This window comes from Rhododendron vialii, chromosome 10a, assembly GCF_030253575.1.
Source record: "Rhododendron vialii isolate Sample 1 chromosome 10a, ASM3025357v1".
NCBI lineage: Eukaryota > Viridiplantae > Streptophyta > Magnoliopsida > Ericales > Ericaceae > Rhododendron > Rhododendron vialii.
Window position 1 is genome coordinate 27,149,406 of NC_080566.1, and position 21,862 is coordinate 27,171,267.

The 21,862-nt window shown below is 39.3% G+C and overlaps 2 protein-coding genes and 2 long non-coding RNA genes across 4 annotated transcripts; 1 reads left to right on the plus strand and 3 right to left on the minus strand.

The window, feature by feature from the left end:
- Nucleotides 1–799: 799 nt before the first annotated feature.
- Nucleotides 800–15,118, minus strand: LOC131303872 (albumin-2-like). The gene is made up of 7 exons (XM_058330934.1): nt 14,879–15,118; nt 13,418–13,724; nt 9,063–9,648; nt 8,400–8,458; nt 8,191–8,286; nt 2,365–3,454; nt 800–2,095 (listed from the first exon to the last, which is right to left on the minus strand). The coding sequence occupies exons 1-5, from the start codon at nt 14,928–14,930 to the stop codon at nt 8,241–8,243; spliced, it is 1,050 nt and encodes a 349-aa protein (XP_058186917.1). The 5' UTR covers nt 14,931–15,118; the 3' UTR covers nt 800–2,095; nt 2,365–3,454; nt 8,191–8,240.
- LOC131303871 (uncharacterized) lies at nt 9,898–12,732 on the minus strand. The gene is made up of 4 exons (XM_058330933.1): nt 11,645–12,732; nt 10,739–11,548; nt 10,532–10,650; nt 9,898–10,446 (listed from the first exon to the last, which is right to left on the minus strand). The coding sequence occupies exons 1-4, from the start codon at nt 12,609–12,611 to the stop codon at nt 10,105–10,107; spliced, it is 2,238 nt and encodes a 745-aa protein (XP_058186916.1). The 5' UTR covers nt 12,612–12,732; the 3' UTR covers nt 9,898–10,104.
- A 184-nt stretch (nt 15,119–15,302) lies between the features above and the next one.
- On the plus strand, nt 15,303–20,792 carry LOC131304698 (uncharacterized). Its single transcript, XR_009192452.1, has 2 exons — nt 15,303–15,543; nt 16,465–20,792. It is a non-coding gene; the product is annotated as an uncharacterized LOC131304698 (long non-coding RNA).
- On the minus strand, nt 17,432–20,271 carry LOC131304697 (uncharacterized). Its single transcript, XR_009192451.1, has 2 exons — nt 20,171–20,271; nt 17,432–17,641 (listed from the first exon to the last, which is right to left on the minus strand). It is a non-coding gene; the product is annotated as an uncharacterized LOC131304697 (long non-coding RNA).
- Nucleotides 20,793–21,862: the final 1,070 nt, after the last annotated feature.

Here is a 21,862-nt window from a genome sequence, read left to right on the forward strand (position 1 = left end):
TTCAATTATAGAGCAAACCATACAACGACAACTGATAACCAACTAAAACAGAGAAACAGAAAACAACCGCAAGTCTAAATCTGAGACGACTCCTAAAGTGTTAGTTTTCATTTTTGGTGTGCGGAAATGTGGCTTACATCAATGAGAAGCCTTCCTTTTACAAGGCCAGGAGGCATCTGGGGCCATAGAAGCATACCATGTGAAGCTGAAAGTTAAACTCTACGATGATTCACATCTTGGTGCCCTCCAGAGAGTAGATTGGTTAGTGCACAAGCTGACGACCGAGTTGCACTCAAGCTAATGGCTTGACCGATATGCGGACGAAAGTGATTCCTTTCAGAATGTAAGGAGGAATATATTGCTTCCACCTCGTCGCACAGGGCACTGCAAATTCCTGATTGTGATGTTACCTTGGATGATAAGGACCACCTCTTTGCCAAAGTTGTGAGCCAAAAAGACAGCAGCTTGACACATCTAGTTTGGAATCCTGGATCAGAATTTGCCTTTTGTGATTGTTCTTGGTCGATTCAGGGAAATCTCTGCAAGCATGTCGTAAAGGTCAATATATTTTGCGAAAATCGGCAAGAATTTCAACCGTCCATGTCATCTCAGTCATTTAAGGAGATATTAATGAACTTATGAAGAAAACCAACTGAAGATTCGATTTCTCTGGATCTGTCAATGGCCTGGACTCAGCAGATTCTTGAGCAAATTCAGAAACTTGTTGAACTGAACAGTTCCAATGACATTGGATGTGTCGTAAATAATATGCCTCTGAAATGGATTGCTAAAAGAGGTAGAACATCCGTTGGCAAGCCTCCTTCTGCTTTGGCTTTGCCATCTAGCTCGAAGAGCAATGCTATTATGCCTAAAAGGAATAGGAAGCGGAAGAGATTGTCAAGGTTGAGATGACTATTAGAGTATCGCTGTGATTCTGTAGCGGGAGATATTGCTACTCATCAATTTTGAAAGTTTTGATCAACCAACAGGTGTGTCGTATGTGAACACGACATATGTTTATTTATGGACCAAGTTAAATGAAGGATCGATGTACGACAAGCTTGTTTTCTTGCGCATTCACTGCAAAATTGAATGGAGAATACTATCTCAAATTCTAAGAGTAGAGGATCTCGTTTACTGGAGATGGCTAACTGGTAGTACCGTAGTAGTAGTTAAGACTTGCATTGGCATGGGTTCATTTATCATTTCTCAATTATTGTGCCCCTGGGTCGCCTAGGGCCTATCTTTTGGTTTTCTGCACTTTTTAACGCTTAGGCATCAATTTATACCAAGTTTTTGTTAGTAATGGAATGAGAATTTGTTGACAGGCTTAGGATTCTATTCATGTTTCATATGTAGAATCATCAATAACTTGTACAATCTCCTTTTTGCTTTGTTCTACAAAGTAAAACCTCTCCATTGTATACATTCTATAAGCTATATCCTCCCCTTAAGGTAATTGATTTGTTCCTTCTTCCTCTATTTTTTTTGGCCATTCATCCAGTAAATGTAATCCGGAAAGGTACTTTGCTTTTGTGTATAGATGGAACACACTCAACACAGTTCCACAAAACACATAATTTTGAAGCACCCTTATGACATACAGAAATGAAAGAATACTCAAAGAAATTAGATCTTCAAGCCTAAAAAATCCAATAAAAACTGAAGACTAAAAAGCCCCCATTCCTTGTACTTACGTACACTTAAGAACCAAATTTGAGTGTAGAGATAGGAGAAGAGGAGGAAAAAGTTTACCAACTGAATTTATTTGCCCAAGGGGAATCGGCAAACCATCATGCTTAGGAGAACTTCCTGGGCTGGAAATTATAATATACAAAATCATTCGTATGTCTCAAAATACAACAATAAAATCACAATCATTATGTTGATAGGTCCACCATAAGAAATTACACTGACTACTCAACTTTGATTCCTTCGGACTTTCAGAAGCCTAGATGTAGATTCATCTTTTGAGCTCTCTTTTCCGTCTTTCTCCCTATTCCCCAAATTATGACGCATTTAGATTTGTTGTTGTTGTTCACGTGATTCACTTGAAGACATACCATCAAAATCCAATGGAAAACAAGGGAAATCCCTAGAGACAGAGAATAATAAACCAAAACACTACTGTAGTAGCTTCAAATGCACACAATAATGAGTGTCGATGTGGGGCAAACAAATACCAACAAGTTGGAAACAAAATCAAGAGAAAAAACCGCACAAATCACGAGCCCAAACAAAAAAAAAAACGGCGGAAATTCGGAAAACCAAAACCTGGTGGGAAAACATCGTTGCCTTTTCGGACAACCAAAATTAGATACATTACCATACCATACAAATTACAGAAAACGAAAACATATTTACCTCAACAAAATCGAAACCTCAAATCAGAGCAAGCACGATTTCTAGCTTGGAGCCCTAACGAGTGCAGAATTGAAGCAATAAGTAATGGGGCGTCTCCTTTGAAGGACGCCGCTACAACAGTAGATCTGTACTTCCGGCTTATCGACCAAGCAACGTAAAATACGGCTGAAATCGAGGTACGGGGTCCTGGAAAACGGCGGAATTTTCGGGAAATCAGTTCTCAAGCGATAAGTTCGTCAAGAAAGAGTATTGATATTGATAACGCAAAATACCAAACCTACCCCAAGACCAACACATGCAAGGACCAAACGGAAAGAAAAACTTCAAAGGGCAATAATGTATTTTCCAGGCATGCCTTGGCTTACCATCCATGATTCTTTTATTGCAAGTGTATTGATATACTGCCATTTTGAGCTCTATATAGCTAGCAGGCCCAACACAGTACAAGGACCTCAAGATACGATCGGTACAAGCACACTGAGTATGTGTTTCTCCGCAAAAAGTGCAAAAACCAAATCGGCTAGAGTTGCGGGCGTGCCAGGGCAGGATTGCTGCCCAAATTTGTATCAAGGCTTGGAAGCCTCAATTTGACTTCTAATCGAACGAAAGTGCACGGCCTAAGGGTGGGGACCGTGAGGAGGTTCGAGGTTTGCCTTGTTGGGATAAGGACTTAGTATTTCCTAACCGTGTGAAAAAATGGAAAGAAAAGTAGAACAAGGCCTAAAACAGAATTAAAAAGACTTTATTAACGGTTTAACAAAGTCTGGTTACAAGGAAATGAAATAAAATCTAGGCTTGGCTAGATTGAACGAGAAAGTAACTATAATTGAAAGATAAATTGGATAAGCCGTGGGCTCGATAATCGTGGACTTTTGCCAAGGCCTTCAATTCTGGTATTTATAGGCAGAAGTTCCAGGCCTTGAGCTGCTTCCACAGGCCTTCATGCATGGCTGCCAAGTGTCCTCCTGGTAAAGGCTTAGGCTTGAGGTGTTTCTACTTCCTCCAATGAGTGATTCCCACCTGTCCAAGCCTTGCTCCTAACTCCTAGAAATCAGCTGAGGCCTGAAAGGCCTGAAAAAACTCTCATTTCCTGCATAAAAACTTGTAAAAGGGCAATAAAAGAATTTTGGTTGTGCAGAATCACGAAGGCCTTTTGAGTTGCTTATAAGTTGCTTGAATGCCTGGATAGAAGATCTTAAGCCCACCAAGTTTAAAGGCAAAAATTTTTACCAGGCCTTTCAGCCATTTCATTAGCTCTTGAGTCCCTTTTGAGGGCCCACTTGCTATTTTTAAGTATTTCCATATATATGCATATATAGACATATACATTTATATATGGAAAAGAGAGATTTTGTGGGACTTGTGCCCTACCATTTGCTTTCTTTAAGTTTTCATACAGTAGGCCTAGTTGAGCTGCTTGTGAGCAGCTTGGAGAGAAACTTCTAGGCCTTTGAGCTGCTTGTGCAAGCCTAAGCTGCTTGTGAGCTGCTTGGGATGTCTCCATGCATGGCTGCCATGTATCCCAAGCCTTGTTTAAGGATAGTAGAGACTCAGGCCTTGAGCTTTTTGTAAGCAGCTTCCTTAGGCCTGCCAAGCAAGAACATTTTAGGCCTTTAAGTTGCTTGTGAGCAGCTTCAAGCCTTTTCCTACCAATTAAAGGCCATATGTGACGTTTTTAAGGAAGTAGGCCCATATATCAATTGGGCCTAAATTTGCGGTGAATGACAGGCCTCCGTTCATTGTAAGCCTTGTGAGCCCAGGCCTAGATAGGAAACCCAGGCTTTAACTAATTTGGATCTACTAGAAGGCCTTGTCATTTCTAAAAATTGGACTAGGCTTGGGCTAAAATGCTCAGGCCTAGTAGGTCGACTCAAGACCTTGGCCAGTCTTGGGCCTAAATTTGTGATAACGAAATTTTAGGCATTAATTTGGCCCAGGCCTTTGCAAACTCAACTCGATCAGTGGCGTTCAAATTGGCTTGATTTCGTGGATGACTGATCATGAGGCTTTTCAAGGCCTAAGACCATCATTCAAGGCCTTCTTCAAACCAACAAATTGATTTTTTGAATTTTGGCCAAAAATGGGTGTTAACAGTATGACATCGCAAGACACGACTTAGGACATGTCCATGGACGGCTTGGCTGGATATGAGTTCAATGCAATTGGGCTGAGGCATGATTTGTGACATTGCCATGAGCGTGGCTGGACCTATGTTCAACTCTTTGGACTGGATCAGTGGAGATGGGATGAAAATAACTGGGTTGGGCAGACACAGCAAGGCTATTTCATAGAGAGGACTACAAAAAGAATGGGGGCTATTATTCGTAGTCCCGTATTTTCTTCCTTAGCCCACTACATTTAGGTAAATAGTTGTTAAAAATCATACATAACATTTCGGTAAATATCTATTGAAAACTATATTATATTTCGGTAACTACATGTCGAAAATATGTTCAACCTTCGGTAAACAACTGCCGAACATACATTTTCGGTAAATAGCTGTTGAAAAAAAAAATATTTCGGTAATTGTATGCTGCAAATGTATATCAATTTCGGTAACTAACTGTTGAGTATAATTGAAATTTTTAACGGGCTAAGGGAGAAAATACGGAGCTGCGAATAGCCGTCCCCAAAAGAATGGTGTCATCTAGCTTACTTGCAAAAAATGAAATGGAAAATTACATATTAAACCCTATAGTTTGAACCGTTTTCCTAATCAAACCTTGAGTTTTTAATTTGAACAATTAAAACCCCACAATTTTAAACATGTACCAATTGAAACCCTCCGTTCACTTCCGTGAACCAACTTAACAGAACACACCTCTCTCTCTCTCTCTCTCTATATATATATATATATTGTGTATTCTTCTGTTTGCTATGGGTTTCACTTCCAATACCAGGTAATGAGAGATATTTTGTTTGATTTTTCGAAATGTTGAGAAAATATGGAAATATTAAGAAATCCTTGAACCAGAGAAAAAAGAATTGTAAGCAAAAGGATTAAAGCTTTAATGGAGGCTTCACCTAATTGGGGTTTTGAGATTTGCTAAAGGAAGTAAACAGAGGGTTCAAATTGGGGTGCATCTGAAACTGTAGGGTTATAGTTCAATTTTTTTAATTAATCATCATTAGAGAAAATAAAATCTCTTCTCTTCTCTTCTCTCTCTCTCTCTCTCTCTCTCTCTCTCTCTAAAAAAGAAAAAGAACCAGACATCACCTAGGATTTTTTTTTTTTTGGGGGGGGGGGGTGTTGTCTCTCTTTCCCTCTTCTCCTCTCTCTCTCCCCTCTATCTATTTTTTTCCCCCTATTATTTTTCTCTTTTTCCCCCTAACCTCCTACCGCTTGGCTCTTTCCCCACTCTATTTGTCGTCGTTTCCCTTCCTCCTGCATCCTTTCCACTCCTTGTTGGTCGACCACTGGTCTCTACTCTTGAGTGTCACCGGTATGCCTAACGGCGTGGTGCGGCTTCGGAGATGGAGGAGACTTGAATATGGGGCCTCCCGTCGGATCATTCTTGAATGATTTTCGGTTTTTCATAATGGAAGTGGAGGACTCCCGCAAGCTCTTGATGTGGCTTTGCTGGTGGCGGCGGTGGAGGCTAGGGTTTGACTGGCTTGGGCTGGTTTTGCCTATCCATCACCTGCTTGCTCCACTTTTTGTTGGGCTTTACATGATGGTTTGGATTCTGACTATTTGTAGGTTCTCAGCAGCAACAGTGAATGCGCATTGATGGCAAGTCGGGATGACCCTGTAGCTGGAGTATGGTCCTTCGGCAATCATCTATATTCTACCCATCTCCGGTTCGGAGGCTTGGGTCCAACATCGTAGTTGTAGTTGATTTGTGCAAGTTGTGGAGCATATACTTTATTTTCGTTATTTGTTTTGGCCAATAAGTCATGCAGCTTGTATCTGTTTTCCTTAACTATATGAATTGCGTTTTTTTCTAGAAAAATATAATAATTATATTTTTTTAATTGGGGAAATGGGTCAAACTATGGGGAATATGTAATTTTTCCAAAATAAAATGTTTCAATGAATTAATAGATCATTTGAACATGCACGAGAACAATTGTTAATTTGAAATGTCATTATAACCACGCATAGTTAGCGACGGTTTATGGAAGGAGGCTAGGCTCCGCAATCAATTCAACCCGCAGAGGACAACCGTAACTTTTAGAAAAAATTCTATGATCCCTCAGTAACAAGAAAAATCTCATCGATAGTCTATATGGGTCCTCGCCACCAATTAAGTGCTCTTTTACTCGTCGGTACCCTAGATGGAGAAAAAATAGTTGATTGCGAACAAATAATGCTTGACTGACAAAAAGAAAGAAAAAAAAAAAAAGTGTCACCCCGAACCAATATATCTCCTAATGCCTAGCCAGCATAAACCCTGTGAATCTTCCACTCTTTCAGCTTGAAGACCTGACAAATTCCCGGCGGACTTGGTTTCCACTGCTATCTTCCTGCTAGACTGCTAGTTGAACTTCCAATTGACCTGGTTTCCACTGCTATCTTCCTGCTAGACTGCTAGTTGAACTTCCAATTGACCGTATCTGTACCCTGTGCAAATAGAATCATATGCTTCAACACCACATTTAAGCATCCAACAAAGAGCTAACGCAGCAGCACTAGTCAAGCTAGTCAAGCAAACAAATTCACGGGCCTTTCTCATGCTTTCGTTTAAACGTCATAATTTTTGGTGCTCCATCATATTGATTCCCGCAATACATGGATAACTGTTAAATTTTCTGTATCGACACAATAACGCGAAACGATACGAGTCATATGACTTGATTAGTTTTGATTCTTTAAAATTTTCTAAGGAGATTTGATTTTTAAAATCATGCTTGATTAGGAAAAGACTAAGACATGTATAATATAGAACATTATTTTTCCCAAATCAAAACCAATAAAAAAGATCTAATGTTCTAATCACTTGAGTTTTCATGCCAAGAAAATCCAAAATTAATTAAATACATTTAGGCTTATTGGAATTGTTTTTTCATTATTAGGCCTAGTCTCAGTTTTCAAAATTTATATTCAGACTTATTTTATAGTAGTTGGTGCATTTTTATTATTTTAGCCGAAAATCGTATGAAATTACATATTTTTATTTATTTCTAGTTGTGACTTAAGGCGTTTTTCAATGTCATGATTTGGTTGATTTTATCAATTCTGTAATTGTGACGGTATTGAAAATATCTTTATTTCTGTTATTGGAATAAACTAGTCAATGCACAATATTGACAAAAATATATAATTTTACGTACATATTGAAAAAATAAAAGGGTCTTAACAGTATTAACTTGACACGACACGATTTTAAGCATGTAAGGTTAGTGTCAAGATATTTGACACAATTATGTTAACATGTATTTTTTACACGAACCCAAAAAGACACGAAACCTGTAACCACAACTGGACATGACACAATGCCCATCCCTACCTTCGCACGGCCAAAACCACCCCAGCACTCAGCCGTCGTGGTGTTGAGAGACAATGACATTCTCTACCACCAGACTACGTGACACCCATCCAACCCGTGAGGACCCAAATATGACTCATACTCATACAAACCCCTTCCGACGTTGGGCAATTGGAGTGACATCAGTAAAGGGAGCTCAACTTCCACTCGTCACGGGCCAGGGGGACTACAATAAAAAAGACTAGTCATCCTGAGGCAAAGTTATTATACCCCTTGTATGCGCAACTCGCAAGATCACCCCGTGTCCATCCAAAGTGAGATTGGGATTACAATTTTGGCGTGGGCACCCACCACAGAGAGAGAGAGAGAGAGAGAGAGAGAGAGAGAGAGAGTTAACCTTATTTCCAAAGAAATTTTTTGAGTTGTTCGTAATTGCTTCGATGAATTTCAGCTCCCAATATTGGACTTGTTTGCTATTGCTTCTTCCAATTCTCTGAAAGATTATACCACGCAACTTCTATGGATATATGCTTATACACAAAATCAGAGAGATCCATTTTGCAGAATGTAATACAAGCATCCAAAAGATAGGGAAAAATAATTCACCTACAGAGATCTGCAAAAGCAACGTACTTCCCGCTACGATGATTTCTTTCCCCAGCAGCCTAAGATAACATTCACCACCAACAAAAATTAAATGAACTTAAGGCTTGAAAAAAATCCTCTTTGTCTCGAATTGATACCTATAATTCTCTAGAAATATCAGTTGACTTAGTATACGATGGTCCTTGGAACTTATTAACGTTCAACAAGACTTAGTCTGTCACAAACTCTAAACATTAAGTAGCACTTTATCTTTTCCTCAACCAGTATCAATGTCAAGGGGAAAAGGAATGAATGCAAAAATATACATTTTGGCCTTGTTCAATTGCAGGGAAAGGAAAAGAAACTAAAGGAATGTTTAACTTTTCTGCATTTTAATTGTGTTCAACTAGTGAGCATGTTGTGGGGCCCATGTCTCTGACTTTCCCACTATGATTAGTTTTAACTCAAAACATGTCATGCGATTTCTACACAAGTTTTCTACACAATTGAACTGCTTTCAACTTTCACTTAAATTTCTTATAACAAATGAAAACGCAAAGGAAAATACTTTTCAGTTTCCTTTACTTCACGTCACTATAATCTACTTGGGATAGTTTTCATGAGCTAATTTCTTGACAAGTGTACTTTTTGGCATTACGGAGAGAAAAATAACCAGCATAGTACCTTGAGCCATTCCATTTCCTCCGGGGTGTAAATACGTCTTGTACTTCCAGTGGGAGGGTTTGGGACACAGCCGCAATGAATACCATGACCATCAAAACCGCCGTTTTTGCGAGACACGATGTTTCTTAAAGAGGGACACAATTGGCCAATATGAAGGGAAGGAGTTTCAAAGCGTCTGGTGAGGGAACCAAATTTGATCCATGCCCAGCGATTTTTTTTGAATAAGACCACCTCATAGCAATAGCAATTAGTTATGCTCTTAGCAAACGCCGCCTGAATTCCACTATCAAAAAAGGTATCTTTCAAAATAGGAAAGAATTCAACGATCGGACGGCTGGTGCCGACAAGGCCGCAGTTATCAGAACTATAGTTTATACAAACACATTGGTCGTCTTTGAAGAGGAAAGCTTCATTACTTTTCCACGATTCAAGTGCAGTGTCTATGTTGCTTTCGAACAGAGTACGTTGCAAGAAAGGGAACATCTCAGTGATTTGTTTAATGTCACGACTCGGGTTTGAACTGTAGTTAATCTTTGCACATTCATCTCCTAAGAAGAAGATCGCTTCATTCTCACCAGACCCAAAAGCTGCGTCCATAGTTGTCACGGGCGAAAAGCGCACCGAGGCGCAAAGTCCTGTTGGGCCTGAGGCGAGAGGCGAGAGGCGAGGCGCGCGCCTTTTTGAAGCGAGGCGCACATATGCGGAAAAAAATAGAAAAAAATAGCACATACTAATATTTCAAGCAATAAGCACTAAGCCAATGAATTTACCATCCAAAAGATACATAAAAATATTCATGAAATGTCAAATAGCTACCGATCACGTATAGAGACAAACTAAAACGTCAAAATCAATAAAAGACAAGCATCCAAGTATTTTTCCTAGTTGCACTTCAATCATCCAAAGGAGGATATAGTTTACTAATCATCATCCATATCAACACCAAGAAAATCGTCATCATCTTCTTCTTCTTCACCAACGGATTTGTATCCCTCGTCATCCTCCTCTTCTTCTGTCTCTTCGGAACCTACCTCTTCTTCATCTACCAAATCAATTGGATTGGATTGGATGTGGCACTCCTTGCTCTTGCTCGTGCTCTTGATGTTGTAGCTCTAGTTACATTGGAACTCTCTAACGCTCCAGAAGCTCTAGCAACATCACCCCACGTTAAACTATCATCACCAAACACCTGCTCATTATCTTCATCAGATTCTCCATCCATCCTCCCACGCAACCACTCATTGCTTTCATCAACATTTGTCAAAGAAATGGGATCAATTGTATCTCGCATATCATATCGACGTTTTAGTGCCCTGTTATACTTGACAAACACCAAGTCATTGAGGCGTTTTTGCTGGAGCCTATTTCTTTTTTTGCTATGGAGCTGCAAGAATCAAAAGAACTTCTATTTTATACAAGGAGGTGAAAACAATTAATAGTTGTATATGTTATTTGACGTAGATACTTACATGTTCAAATACACTCCAATTCCGTTCACAACCGGAAGAACTACATGTAAGGCTAAGAACTCTTATCGCAAACTTTTGCAAATTAGGCGTTGTAGAACCATATGCAACCCACCAATCAGCTATGCATTTGAAATTTTGAACTAATTAGCCATCAAGTTATGGTAAAAATAAATTATGAATAGAATATACCGTGGAATTGTAAATTACCTGGTGCCCTTGTATTTCTTTGCCTAATTGCTAGTGGCAGTCCAAAAAGTCCCTCAGCTTTCATGTAAATAGTCATCTCAGAAGTGATTTTATTTTGTATCTCTTCATCTGCAATCAACTTTGTTATGCAATCGTAAATCCCTGTCATAACCTCAACATCTTGCTCAACTTGTGGGTTTGAGTAAAAGAACTCCGGATTCAAAAAATGTCCCGCAGCATGCAAAGGACGATGCAATTGGATTGCCCACCTATTGTCAATAATAGCATAGATGTCTTGATATTTTTCAACCTTTTCACCAAATGATTTGGCTATGGCTTCTTTTGCCCTATCCATAGCCTCATAGATGTATCCCATGGGAGGCTTTCTCTCGGTATCAACCAATCTCAACACCTTCACAAGAGGACCAGAGACCTTAAGAGCATAGACAATATTATTCCAAAAAGAAGCCATCATAACATATCTTGCCACTTCTTTGCCTAACTGCTCCTTTGCCCATTTGCTAGATGTCCATTCTTCTGAAATGAACATCTTCCTCAAATTGTTCTTTTGTTGATGAATTCTAGATAAAGTGAGGAAAGCAGTTGCGAATCTTGTTTTTGCATGCCTCACCATTTCCTTTTCTCCGGTAAATCGCCTCATCATATTAATTACGCCTGGACGGGCATAAATATAACCATTAAACCTAATGGCCTTTTCAAAAACCGCCTTAAGATGTGGTATCTTGAAAATATCTTCCAACATCAAGTCAATGCAATGGGCCGCACATGGTGTCCAATAAAGATTTGGTCGCTTTCTTTGCAAAAACTTTCCTATTAGACGTTGAAACAAAAAAGAAAGTATTACTATAAAGAACAATCTACAAATGTTTAACACTTAGTATGAAATATAATAGATAAAATTCTTACCAGCCGATACATTAGCCGAGGCACTATCTGTGACAATTTGGACTACATTGGGTTCACCGACGAGTTCCACATACTTGTCAAAAAGTTCAAACAACCTTTTTCCATCCTTAGAATAGCTTGAGGTATCGATGGACTCGATAAACATTGTGCCCTTTGGACAATTCACCAAAATATTGATTAAGCTCCTTTGATTCCTATCATTCCATCCATCCGCCATTATAGAGCATCCATATTTCACCCAATCCTCTTTGTGATCCTTCATCAAAGTATTTACGTTAATCACCTCCTTCTTCAAATAGGTGACCCGTGTCTCATGGTAACTTGGTGGTTTCATGCCCGGGCCATATTGCCCAATAGATTCAATCGCAGGCCCAAAACTCGGATATTTAACTGCATTAAAAGCAATACCGGCATCATACATCCACCTTGCGAATCTCGTTATCGCACGATCTCTTAATTCTTTCTTGTATGGGTCATTCGCATCAATTGTTGGTTGTTTCCCTTTCCTATTTTTCACCACAACATCTGGATTAGGTGTGAAGAATACATCTATAGGCCCTTTAGTCTTCGGCTTTTTTGGCATAGGTTTAGAAACAGAGCCTTGATTGCTTCCAACAGATTTACCTCGCCCAGTGGCCCTAACCGGAATCTCCATAACATCATCTTCATCATCATCCTCCATACCATAACCATAATCATCAATATCCGGTATCATTTGCATTTGCTCTTTCAATGTTTTCTTTTTTCCCATATACTCTTGAATCTCTAGTTTTACCTCGGGTGGGCATCTTGGACAACTTGACACGTCCCTATAACCTCCCGCAAGGTGTTTTTTTGCCCGAAAAACCCCGCCATTTGTTATTTTGCCACAAAAATTACACTTCAATTTATTAGTGTTCGCGGGATCTACCAAACTGTGATACTTCCATGCAGGATCAGTTCTATTCGTAGTTTCTTCGTTTGACATCTAAAAGCAAAAAAAAAATAAATAAATAACAAGTTTAATTTACATTAGGCAAACCCCTGACATTGGTAAAAATCAGCCACAAATACATACGTATTTCTTATTTTTATCGGGAAAAAACAGCCATCTATTTTCTATTCTCCTATTTTTATTTTTTCCTTTTCTGTCAAATACTAATAGCATATATACGTATGAGAAGGGAGAGACAGAGAGAGAAGAGAGGGGAGAATACCTCTGTTTCTGGTTCTGGTCAGGAGAGAGACGAGAGACAGAGAGATGGATGAAGCACTGAAGCAGGTAGCAGAGACAGAGAGATCGAAGACAGCAGCAGCGAGAGATTCAGAGATCGACGGCGGCAGCAGCAGCAGCAGCAGCGAGAGATCGACGGCAGCAGCAGCAGCAGCAGCGAGAGATCGACGGCAGCAGGAGTGAGAGATCGTCGGCAGTCGTCGGCTGTGAGAGGTCGTCGGCACTCGGCAGTGAGAGAAGAGAGATCGAGAGTCGAGTGAGATCGAGTGAGAGAGGCGAGAGATCTACTGAGAAAGGAACTCAGGTGCAACCCTTTTGTATTTTTTTTTTGTTTCAAATCTAACGGTTGGGGTTAAATCTTCAAAATCCTAGGGCTGAGATTAAATTTTAAAAGAAGCGCGCTTTTCTTGCGCCTCTCGCCTTGTCGCCTTTTATCGCCTCTTGCGCCTAAGCTGCGCCTTCTTGAAGGCACTGCGCCTGGGCTACCCCAAGGCGCAATACGTGCGCCTCGCCTCGCCTGGCGCTTAGGCGAGCGCCTAGGCACGCTTTTAACAACTATGGCTGCGTCTAATTCATACTCTACAAAGAATGTGAACCTGAGGAATGGAAACCCATGGCAGAAGGGTAGGGGTCCCTCCACCACTTCAGAGTGTGAGGGGCCTTGAGAATAGTCCAACACCACATAATTGTTCCCCACGAATAGATAGGCTTGGCTTTCCTTGGATGAACGGAATGCAGCATTTATGTAGCTCTTATACTCGTTCTCGAGGTCAAAGTGGGCAGTGGGCGCTTGTAGTTTCTCTTGCATGTCAGCTTGGGGTTGGGCTTGGGGTTGGTGAACAACAATGAAATCACTAGGGATCCCACCTGCAAGTTAATTGAAAGTGATCATGTTATTGCCAAAACAATTGCTACCAGCATTGCACATTTTTTTCCTATTGAATTACTCATTCAAATTACTAAAAATGCCACGAAAAGAAAAAAAAATACTTACAAATCCATCTCTAGATTTTTAGAAATTACTTACTACCACAAGAAAAACCTTAACCCTTAACACCTTCTAAGAGCATGTTGATAACAATTGTTTTTTATCATCATTGGAAAATGTTTCATTCAAGAATTGCCCAACGACACTTAGTGGAGCAACAAAAAACATAAAGGAAAACCTAAACATCTCGTTCTTAAAACATGCTGCAAAAGCAGATAGAAACCGAGTCGGGGATGAAAGAGGAGGGGAGGACTATGTAAACTACGGGAGAAGAAACCAAAGCAGGAGAGATGAAACCCAAGAAAGGGTAGCTCATATTGATGATTAGAACATGTATAAATTCAGACTTCGCAGCAATTTTTTCTCCCCTACCACATGAACAAACTTTTGTTCACTGGAATTGCATATTGATGAATGGAAACAAGGTCAAACCACTTGTGCGTTAAAGCAAGCTCACACAATTATTTGCAAACTCAGGTCACAAACTAACAAATTTCTCACTTCTCTCTCTGGATGGGAGATATCACATAACACACAAACCCACTTTACTATGAGAAAAAGAAAAAAACTCAATTATCATCCTCCTCATCCCCTTCTGCCATCCCTCACGCTATTGTTTTCTCTAGGAATGGAAACGGGGCGGATATGGGGATATCGGTAGACAATACTAAAACCATACCCGAATCCACCCGATAAAAAAACTGTGGCGGGAGAGAACAAATTCTACAAACCCTAGATTATTTGGACACAGAAATCGCAGATTACAAAACGAACTTGATGTAGTGAGAATAAAAGCTGAGATATGGCTAGACTTTTTGCAGATTTTAGATTGAGAGAGACCTTCATATACAGACTCGTTTAAATCGGAGAGAAACAAATACTATCATAAATAAAGAGATATCTGAATTTGTGCAAAGATACATACATTAATATATATATATATATATATATATATATATATATATATATATATATATATATATATATATATATATATCCATATAGATACAGGTCGGAGAGCCAAGTTTTATACCTGAACGCAAGCTATCCGGGAGAGAGAGAGAGAGAGCAGGGCATCCTGACATTCGTCGATGGTCGAGGAGTCGGACATGGATGCGAAGGCAACAACGATTGAGAGAGACCGAGTCAGAGAGTAGGAAGCCGGTCTGAGAAGAGAGATCGACGGAGGATAGGGTGATCGAAGCTGAACAGAGGAGCGGTCCTGTGATGACAAGAGATACCCTAGATTTTGTTCTTATCTGTGTGTATATATACACGTACGCACACTTAATAAAAACAAACGTGAAGCCCCAGAAGTGTTTCCCACACTTCCTACTTCCAAAAATATACCTCCAAAAAAACACAAATAACAAAGCCAACCCAACACCACGACTCTCCGCAATGCCGTCGTACACAAAACGCTACAATCCAACTGTTGCAACCCCCGCCGCCCTCCCCCCCCCCCCCAAACCAAAAAAAAAAAAAACCCCTCTACAAAACAAAACGCCTCTCCTCAAACATACAACTGCTGCAAGCCTGCAACACTCCCAACTCAGAGCCTCTCGAATGCCCTCCTTCCTCCCAACTCTTCGACAGTGTAGAGTTCCTTTGAATTAGCCTCTCGATTCTCTTCCGTTCTCAGTCCAAAACAGAATCCCAGGGAAGAAATTGCCAAAGTCATCCATCCTATTCACTACGGTAAAAAGAGATTCTCACTCTCACACATGGTGCATCTACATTTATGCTTTCCTTGCTTATATGTTAATAACTATCATTGTCATTGCACATACGGTATAGGATGGGTTGCTCCATTCTCAGAAGAACGAAACATTCTCATTGCACATACAGTGTTTGATGAATTGCTCCTGTTGTCATTCCCATTAATTCCACCAACCAATTGTCGTGACAAAAGTCCGTGGAACATACAAAGTGAATGCTTGAAACTGGGAACGCACATAGTGGATATCCAAGTTGGAAAAAAAGGAAACCGACATAGCAAAATAGAGTCATTGCCAAATTCCAAAAGCCATTGTGACGAACGGCCACTTATAGTTCACAAATACACAGGACCCATAACAATAATAATGAAAGAAAACAAAGCATCAATAATTTAAAATCAAAACCCCCAATAAAAATGCCATTTTTTTTTTTTTGGGAAGAAAAAACGCAAAATACTTAAAAAAAACTAAAACATACCTGTAGCGATGTCCACAAACTCAATGACTAAATTCTCAATGTTAAAAGTACATTTTCAACCGTTACCGATTTTACCATGTCATCGGATATGATGCAACTTTTCCCTTGTAGGAATGTTTGCTTAAATTGTTTCAGGACATTATTAACTAGAACGCCTTAACTTCGGGTTCCCTAGATTTACCGTTACAAAATGCTAAGAGCCAGAAATGTGTTCCCTATATTCCCCCTTAGTTTTTCCATCTCCTAACATATAGTATCTTAGCTCATGTAACATTTGTACGAGAAAACAAAAAACAGCTTTGCTGTCATATCCTTGTGGCTTTTGCTTTGTGATGAAAACAGTCCCTGCGTTATTATCTCTTGAAAAGTTATATACAACAATTCTATCCGTAGGGCATCAATGGTTGATTTTTGAATGTTTAGTGTTGCATAGGGCAAAGGCAGTTGAGGCATCAAAGGTGTGAAGGTATCAAGGATTTCTACAAAGGAAAAAAAGGCTACCCAGGTAAGGTGTTTCATAAAATGCCCTCTCCATTTTGAATTTAAGTGACTTTGGGGAAAACATATGCATCATGATTTGCGTTATTCTCCTACGTGTGACCTTGTTTTTTGAAAAAGTAGTCATATTTCGGTTAGGATTGTATTTCCCATAGGTGTCCTACTAATACTTAAATCCATAACCATATGATCCCACCACAGAATAATTTTCCCCCTCCCAAAAAGAACCATGGCGTAATTTTTTGGTATGTCTATACGTTTGTGCCCTGACTCTTCATCAAACTAAAGTTCCACGCTTTAAAATAAATACAAGTTTTAACCTATGCGTTTTTAAACCTTCAATATAGAACTCATCACGAATAATAATAGAATTCGTGGTCGTTACATTTTGGCACTCAACATACTTCCATTTGCGACTCGATTATAAATGAGACATGAAACTGGCATTGAAGATAAAGACACCCTGAAAACCTTGAAATCACTAGCTAGACTAAGTTCGATTACAGATGACTAGAAGGTTGAGAAGAAGCCGTGTCTACTCCAGGCCGACCTTGGCAGGCACATATTTGTAGCAAATGTGAAAACACTGGCAAACAAACTGGTTGTCATCTTGGCATTTCCCTATCCTTCGGGGTGCAGCTTCTCGCAAAATTGTTCACAATTTGGTTGTTTGCAGGAGAACGGTGGCCGAGACCTCTTCTCATGCTTACATATATGTCATGCCCTCGATTTTTAACTAAAATAATAATATATTTTCTACAAACAAAAGTCTTTCTCTCAATTATATTTACCCTTGAATGTCGTGTAAATCCAAACAGCAAATCAAGTCGCTTCTTCTTCTCTCTAATTTTTTTTTTTTTTTTTTTTACATAAAGTCTCCCAAACATTAACAATTGAATGGGTTTCATAATAATCAATGAGAGGACTTTATACATAGCTTTACATATGATCTAATCAAAAGGTATAACCTTCAATTGCAAGTAAAGTACATGACATGAAGTAAACTCGATGATAAACCACTCCTTAAAGATTCCAATGAAGCTCTCAAGTGACGTCTCAATGTGCACTCCATGCAATCCAAGCTAAGTGTCATGACGAGTACCTAAAAGGATAGGGTGAGCTACACTAGCTCGTAAAGATATCCATACCTAAATTATATGCATAAGTGAAGACAGATATCAAGGAAAAACATTTTTTAAAAGCATATTGGTTTTATCAAAAGTGAAACTCAAAATACCATACTCATGTTGGGAAGTATTTAACTCCATTTCTCAAACACTGACACTCTCACCTACACACACAAATATTCTTGAAATCTCAGCTCACCGTTACGGCGTTACCCAAATCAATCCTTGCTTTTTCATTTCCATTTCAGAGACCTAAAGGTTAATCTAAGTTCTTTAATGGAAGAATCATTTTTCTTGTCTCAAATAACGAGCCAACCTCTCACCAAAAATACACACACTATGCATAGTTAGAGTACGAAATAACAATGACACATAGAATAGTAGTGCACCTCGGCAATAAGGAAACTCACCCGTAAATCCCAAATCTTTCATACACCACAACTCCATGTTTTAAGGTAAACAAAATATAACAACTCTCGTAGAGAATAAACATAACTCCTTTGAATTTCCTCATAAGTTACCAATAACGTCATCGGTGTTCCACATTAATTGCTCCTCCTTCAAAATCGTCTCTCATTCTCAAACTCTCATTTATGTTCTCGTGAGCAAATGCTCCTGCCGGGCGTTATGGGACCCGCTTCCCCTGCCCTAGCACCACACCCGTTGGTGGGCCTAGTCTGTATCATGTGCGAGTGCTCCTGCCGGGCGTTATGGGACCCGCTTCCACTACCCTAGCACCACACCCGTTGGTGGGCCTAGTTTGTGTCATGAGCGAATGCTCCTGCCGGGCGTTATGGGACCCGCTTCCCTTTTCTTGTTTTAAAATACACACACACACACACACACACACACACACACACACACACATATATATATATATATATATATATCTCCTTAGCTAACCGTTTCACATCACACTTCCCACAATTCTCATCGTTAATCTCGTCACCAACCATTTACTCTAGTATCAAGTATTAACTAATTGATCACAAACTCAACATCATGCAAGTAGCTACGAACGACTTCACCTTCCAATTCATAGTTCAAGAGGAAATTAATAGTTGTAACTCGCATTTTCATTTCATAAATATAATCAATCATCATCATTCAAGTATTCCCAATCCAACATTAATAAACAACCAACCATCTCAACCTTATACTTTCACTAGGTGTCGACAAACATTTCCCAAGTATGATAGCTAACTACCCTGAGGCTCGGTAGACCATTCAAATAGTCAAACGCACATTTGTGTCTCACTCAAATGATTCTAAGGGCAAAGGATGCCCAATGCATATAACGTATCTACCTCGAACACTTAGGAGCGTACCAAATCACCCGTAATATTCAAATACGACATAACCTCCAAAATCGGTATGGATTCTAACAACCAACCTACCGTACTTTAACTATAACTTCTTATAGATTTAGAATTTGATTATAAGACTACCACCATTAGAAAGTAGATTTCCATACATCAACTTCGATATATAACATGACCAAAACGGAGTCCGGATGATAAAGTTATGATCGTCCGATGTTTTCAAAAAAAGCAGATTTTTCGTTCCCTACCGGTAGGACACAACCTCCTACCGGTAGAAGACCAGAATTTCACAAAAATAAACACTACTGGACAGCATTTCAACCAGTAGGGCCAAAACTCCTACCGGTAGGACTTGGGTTTTCAGCGTACGATTTCTAGTTTCGACAGATTTCTCTCAACAACAAATACGGACGTTTAAACATTCTAAACACATCAAACCAACTCATAAATACATAAAAGAGGAGCGAAATCCCTACATGTCAAATTGGCGAAGTTAATCATTCACATTAGACTATATCCAATCAAACAACATGAATTCCAGGACGGGAACAAGTAAAACTGATTGAAAAATCATAACCCTTTTATCTTAAACCCAAAAATATTGAAACCAACGCCAAAAGTTGCACAACTACAAGCCCTACGCTCAGTAAAAATCCCAGGTTCAAAAACGAGCGGAGATTAACCCAACAATCAAAGGAAAAACAGTTTCGCAACCATTTTCGCCCTAGTCGACCAACCTACTTTAGAAATTCACCAAAAATTGTATACTTAACCGAATCACTTGATTCCAACGCCAATCCTTCTTAACTTAAATATGCAGCTCCTGTAAAAGACCCAAAGCCACCAAATTGTTCATCATGCCCAGAAAATTAAAAGAAGACAGCCACGCACAGATTCGCGTATCCAGGAAACAGCCGGTATTCAAAAATTCATAACTAATTGTGTGATTATCGGTTTTTCATGATCTTGGTACCGAAATCTTCGTATTGAAACGTACTTTAACTGTTATGAAGACTCCAAAAATTGATTCCTAGCAGAAGGGCTCCCAAAAGACAGATTTCCAAAACCCACGAAAATTTCAGCATACACTAGATTTATTCAAGACTCGAAATAGATGAACAAACTTGATTCTTGTACATCAAACTAACACTTAAACATGTAAAGAAGGCAGGAGATCCCTACCTCAAAGGTTGAAGTTAAAACCCCAAGAATCTCCAGGCAAAACCTCTCCCGAAAACACCTCCTCCAAGCTTTTCAACGCAATCAAAGGCTAGAACTCGACTGGAATCAGAACTTGGGTTTTCGCCACTCATTTCCCTCAAGGCTAAAGTTTGGTTTGAACAAATTGCCGGTATTTTGGTGCTAAAAGTTGGCCAGTTCTAGCTTTATGGTACGCACTGTTGTTGTCAATTTTCTCGAGCTTGATAGCATTGTTTGACAACGGTAAGCGATTAGAGTGCACTGTGTTGAACCATACAAGTGTGAGACAGGTGAAGGGTGACTACTTCGATGCTCAATTTGCTGATGAAGATTCTCGACTGCAACTGATGCCTTTTTTGTTTGAGTAAGATTTGAATGAATATGAAAGGTACTGGCTAGTTACATTTTTGTGTCATGTTGTTAATATATTTTTTGACAAAATAGTTTTTATTTGTTTTTTTTGTTGGCATTGGGTTACATAAATCCGGTTTGTTGTAATGTTCACATTTGACTTATGGAACAAGTCACCAGATTTCATCTGTAGTTGCCTAGCTGGAGTCTTCCCGTTTCAATGTGACGACATGAGATGAAATATTTCAAAAGAGAATGTTGATCTCCAATTTTGCTTTTGTGCTTTATATTTGCTGTCATTAATCACAACTTGTGCTCATATTTTGCATACTATTGGTAGTTAAGGTTATTTTTCAAAGGTTTATTTTCAATAAAACCATACAAAGACTGAGCAGCTGGCTTTTCGAGCTGTTTATTGGGTTATATAGGAAACCAATTCTGTGAAAATTGGTAGGATAAAATAACAAACAGTACCAACATTATGAAGATTTAAATCAACACAACTAAGTAACCATGAGCCAATAGTCCGTTTCAATTTTCACGCTCACCCTACTTTTGAAAAACCTCCTAATGTGTCCCTTGTGTGTCCTCGGCTGTCTCTAGCTTGTCCAAGAGGAAAAAACTCATATCACTTCACAAATTTTAATAAAAAGCCGAATTTCTCGAGATGTCCAAATTCTTGGAGACGAGCAATGGAAAAGGACCTCTTCTGTTGATGAAAGGAAGGAGCCTTTTCTTCTTGGACTCAGCAACTAGTCATTTTTTTCGACTCTTGTTTCTTATAAAAATAGTCAATGGGGCCACGGGTTTGAGTCTGAATCCCACCTTCTTTCTCCCTTATTTCCTTCTCCAGATTGGTAAATGAAAAAGAAAAAACATACCAAGTCAAATTGGTAAAAGAAACAAATTGTGGTTAATCTTGCAAGTCCAAGAAAAATTAACAGCAAAATCAAATTCGGAAAATATCTTGTCACAAGTTTTTTGCATCCCCACCTACTAGGAGAAGTATGATAGCCTCCTTATTTGGGATATTTATCTTGAATATAATACCATGACATACAGAAATGACATAAAATGTAGTATTAAGAAATATCTTCCAACGCATAGTGTTGCTTATTCAGAGCACTTATCATTTGTTAATGTGATAAGTTGGAACGGCTAGGAGATGCTTAGCCTGGGTTGTCACTAGGCCAAACTCCTGAATCATGTCCAAGTCCCCTGGCAACATGCCCTCCGGCAGCTCCCAATCAAAGCAGCACCAATTGTGTCACCACAAGCCGAACCGTCAATAGCCCTAGCTGCATCCCTGGGCAACGCCTCTGG